The sequence below is a fragment of the Condylura cristata genome, unplaced genomic scaffold (genome assembly GCF_000260355.1).
Source record: "Condylura cristata isolate star-nosed mole 26May11 unplaced genomic scaffold, ConCri1.0 scaffold00022, whole genome shotgun sequence".
Lineage (NCBI taxonomy): Eukaryota > Metazoa > Chordata > Mammalia > Eulipotyphla > Talpidae > Condylura > Condylura cristata.
In genome coordinates this window covers 33371224-33375729 of record NW_004567123.1, presented here as the reverse complement: position 1 = coordinate 33375729, position 4506 = coordinate 33371224, and the positions used below count along the sequence as shown (strand labels likewise).

The 4506-nt window shown below is 67.8% G+C and overlaps 1 protein-coding gene across 1 annotated transcript in view; it reads left to right on the top strand.

Moving 5' to 3' along the window:
• ZNF217 (zinc finger protein 217) overlaps positions 1-4506 on the top strand; it is a 31323-nt gene that overhangs the window by 24205 nt on the left and 2612 nt on the right. Inside the window, exons 3-5 of the mRNA XM_012728134.1 lie at positions 30-134; positions 2596-2712; positions 3114-4496. Coding sequence (XP_012583588.1) covers positions 30-134; positions 2596-2712; positions 3114-4496 — 1605 coding nt within the window. The remainder of the gene's footprint in view (positions 1-29; positions 135-2595; positions 2713-3113; positions 4497-4506) is intronic.

Here is a 4506-nt window from a genome sequence, read left to right as displayed (position 1 = left end):
GGCCCCCGACGGGGGGCTGCCCGGGGCGTGCTCCCCCGACCCCTCCGCCGCCCTGGACGATGGCGCAGCCGTGGACCGAGAAGGCGGCTCCGAAGACGGGTCTGAGGACGGCCTGCAGGAGGGGCTCCCTCTGGGTAAGCTGGTGTCCTGCCTGTGCCCCCACCAGGTCACCCCGCGGCCTCCTGTTGGGAGGGCCCATCCCTTTGCACGGCCCTGTTCCGGACGGGGCCCCCGCACCCGTGGGCACCCCGCGGGGTCACCGCCAAGGCAGTGCTGCTGCTGGCACGCGGTGGGCCGAGTCCAGGGCCCTGCCGGGCTGCTCCGTCCAGAGGGGCTGTTCCCGGCTGCCGGGGCCAGCGCCGCCTTCGCCCCGCAGGGGCTCCCGGGGGTCCCAGAGAGCAGGTGCTGCCTGGCTCCTCTCCGGGGCTCCCTGGTGCTTGTTGGCCGCAGGCTCGATCACAGTAGGTAAGCGAAACGCAGGCTGCGGGCGTCGGGATGCCCAGCCGCCGAACCAGCAGCTGATGCAGGACGGGCTTGTGCGGCTGGGGCTCAGCTGTGGGCGTGGGGTCCAGCCACGCCGCAGGGCCTGCCCACCCCTCGGGGGGACTTTGCCGGAGCCCAGCTCTGCAGAGGCAGCAGGTAGCTGGTACGGCCACGCGTGTCCTCAGAGACACTGACCGCGGCCACGGCCACGGCCACCTCTCTGGTGGAGCAGGTGTCCCGAGAAGCCGCGCGGGCCCGTGGGTTCGCCAGGTGGTCCTGGACCTCTGGTCTTCCCCGGCGCTTGTGCGCGTGTGAGAGAGCGGGTGTCCGGCAGGGCCCCGGCCGCTGCCAGCTTCTTGGCCTCACCTGCGCAGGGCGGTCTGTTAACAGAGATCTAGAAGCTCATCACGATGACGCTGTAGGAAGACGCTGGAGCCAGACATGTAGCCCCCTGGCGACTGTGGTTAATGGCGGCACCCTGGATGGGGGCGGGTGGCACGGAGACGTGAGGCCTGTATGACACCCGGGCACCCGCAGCAGCAGGCCCCGTGCCCGCTGGTGGCGGGGGCAGCACAGACCGGACTGCCAGGCGGAGAGGGGCCCTGGGAGCGCCAGCCCACAGGTGCCCTGTGCGTGCGTGTTGGCGTGTGCGTGCCGAAGGTCTTCCACGCGCTGTTGTGCGGCCAGCTCCGTGTTACCCTTCCCGTGCCGAGTCCCTGTTGGCAAAACTGGGCCCGGGCTCCCGCCTCCCAGTTGGTTTCTGTGCACAGAAAGCCCACGGCCCCTTCAAGAAGGGAGCGGGGACCAGGCAGGCGGATAGGTGTGGACGTTCCTCCTCCCGTGTTCAGCTGCAGGCGCTGTGACGCAGCACCCCACGAGACCCCACCTGCTTGGAAGCAGGGAGCTGCTGCCCGCTGCAGGCCCAGGGCAGGCGGCGCAGGCTGGTGTGACTCGGGCACAGAGTCGGCGGTTCAGGCCAGGACCCGGCGCTCCTGAACTTGCCTCCGAGGGCCGCCGGCCGCTGGCCCGGCCGTGGGCATCCCCGGTACATGCTGCCTTCTGGCTCTTGAGCTTGCTTTTCAGGCCAAGTAGCAAAGTAATCGGTCTTAATTTTTTCAGCTTCTGTGAGCAGGTGCGTGGCACTTGCTCGTATCTTCCCTTATCTGGCCTGGCAGTCCGGTCCGTGCTGCCCCCGCCACCAGCGGGCACGGGGCCTGCTGCTGCGGGTGCCCGGGTGTCACACAGGCCTCACGTCTCCGTGCCCGCCCGCCCCCATCCAGGCTGCCACCATTAACCTTCGGTGTGCAGTCGGGCTGTCGTGACCTGCGTGCGGTGACAGCTTGAGCCCTGCTTCACGGGTGGCTGCAAAAACTGGCTTATGAGTCTAGTCGAGGGAGCAACATGTGAAGGGAACAGGGGCCTTTGAGTGGAAATACCAGTTTTCACTCCAGGTGAACTTTACTCAGCGAGTTTGACCAAGGGCGGGTCTCTTCTCTGGTCCCTTTCCTGGGGCACTGACATGGGGCCCCCACCGGGGGTAGCTCCTTGTCTGGGGAGGTCGCTGCCCTTGCACTGACTTCCCCAGTGCACAAGATACCATGATGGCTCGGGTTACCCTGTGGATATCACACTGGCCACCACTGGTGGCCTGCGTCTTGCTGCCATGCCTGAGTGCTAACCAGACCACTGCCTGACAAGGCGGGCTTTTGCGGGTGGGCCTGCCCCTCCCTGTTCCGGGGTGATTCGGTTGTGCTTGCTGCCCTCTAGTGGCTGCTGGCAGGAGAACAGGGGATCCCTGGCTGGGAAGGCCCAGGTCAGTGTCCTCAGCCAGTGCCCGCAGGTCTGGCCTCACTGTGCCCTGCTGTTCGCGCCGGGGGAGGGATCAGCAACCGTCCCGGCTAGCTGGGCTGTCTCCTAGGGCAAATGGAAAGCTGCCTCCTAACGTCACCCTCCTCCAGAGTTGAGGCAGGATGAAGCGGCCACGCTCTGCGGCCTGGGGGGCGCTTAGGCTGCAGGCGCTCTCAGGACCGGCTGCCAGGAGGGCCACGTGGCTCTGCCTCGCTCGCGTGGATTGTTCTGTCTTTTGACATCACTTTTTGTTTTTGCTTTAAGATAAAAATGATGATGGAGGAAAAATAAAGCATCTCCCGTCCTCGAGGGAATGCAGTTACTGTGGGAAGTTTTTCCGTTCCAATTATTACCTCAATATTCATCTCAGAACACACACAGGTAAGGGCCTCTCAGCTCTGATTTGAAGCCGTGTCTGGCACAGAGGTAGCGGCCCGGGGCCCGCCCTGAGCACCCCGCGGGCAGCTTCCGTCCGCCCTCCGGCTCGGCTGCCCTTCCCGTGTTGACGGCGGCCTGTCTGGTGTCTCAGCCCACCGAAGCCTTCCACGATCTTCATGCCGGTTTTCCTGTAGCGTGAGGGATGAAGCAGCAGCTGCTTGGCGGCCCCTCCTCCCCCGGCACCCCGGGGCCAGGGCTGCCCGGGGGCTGTGGGCACCTCGGGTCGGGGTGCGGGCCCTGGAGGAGGCCGCGGCGACCGGGTGGACGGGCCACGCTCCCCGCGGCGCTTTTGTTTCACGAGGCCGTAGGCCGCTCCCTAAACTGCGAACGGGACTCTCTCCTAGGGGAAAAGCCGTACAAATGTGAATTCTGCGACTACGCTGCGGCCCAGAAGACCTCCCTGCGCTACCACTTGGAGAGACACCACAAGGACAAGCAGGGGGACGCGGCGGCGGAGGGCAGGGCCGACGGGAAGCCGCCCGAGCTGGAGGACGCACTGCTCGCCAGCGACGCCGCGCAGACCAAAACTTTGAAGAGATTCTTTGATGGTGCCAAAGATGCCAAAGGCAGCCCGCCTGCGAAGCAGCTGAAGGGGGCGGCCCCCGCCCCCCAGCGCGCCCTGGGCGGTGCCGCCCCGTCCCCCGCCCACAGGGACCCTCAGGACTTCAGCAGAGGCCTCGCCGAGGACGGCGCCGAGGCAGTGAGCAAGGGCCCCGCGCCCACCTACCTGGACCTGTTGAAAAAGAGACCCGCGGCGGAGCCTCTGGCCGCGCGCCCCCCCTGCGCCCCACACCCCGATGGCTCGGCCCTGAAGGTGGGCGAGGCGCTCCCCAAGGACAGGAGGGGGGAGCGGCCCCCCGACAGCCAGGAGAAGCCCTTGAACTTGTCGCTGGGGCCGCTGCATGGCTGCCCGGCCATCTCTCTGAGCAAAAGCCTGATCCCCAGCACCACCTGCCCGTTCTGTACCTTCAAGACCTTCTACCCCGAAGTTCTGATGATGCACCAGAGACTCGAGCATAAGTACAACCCCGACATCCACAAGGGCTGCAGGAGCAAGTCCTGGCTGCGCAGCCGGCGCACGGGGTGCCCGCCCGCGCTGCTGGGCAAGGACGTGCCCCCGCTGGCCGCCTTCCACCGGCCCCGACCCAGGGCGGCGCCCCCCACTAAGCCCCCCGCGGCCGACAAAGCCAAGCCCAGCGCCCCCACGCCCGGCCGTGCCGCACCCCTCGCGGGGGCCGACCCCAGCACTTTAGCGCCCAGCAACCTGAAGTCTCACCGGCCCCCGCCTGGCCTGGGGGCGCAGGGGGTGTTCCCCAAAGCCAGCCATGCCCCTGGCCCGGAGAAGGTGCGGCGGCCAGACGTCCGGCCCAAGCCCCCAGTGCCCGGCGGTGGCCACCCCAATGGCCTGGCTGACGGCACTCCCCCGAGCGAGGGGCCCTGGGTGCCCCCCGCCAGAGACTTCTTCTGTGCTGAGCCGCTGCCCAAGCGCCCCAAGACTGGTGCCCCCGACGGGGACCCGCCTGCACCCCCCGCCCGCAAGAGCTTCGACCACCTCCCCAAGTACCATGTGGTCCGAGGGATCACCTCGCTGCTGCCTCAGGAATGTGTGTGCCCCCCGCCCGTGGCACTGCCCCCCAAGCCCCGCTTCTTGGGCTCGGCCTCCCCCGAGCCCCCCGCCGTGCTGACCCCACAGAAGCCCTACGCAGCCTCCGGGGCGCTCTTCACCTGTGGCCCCCC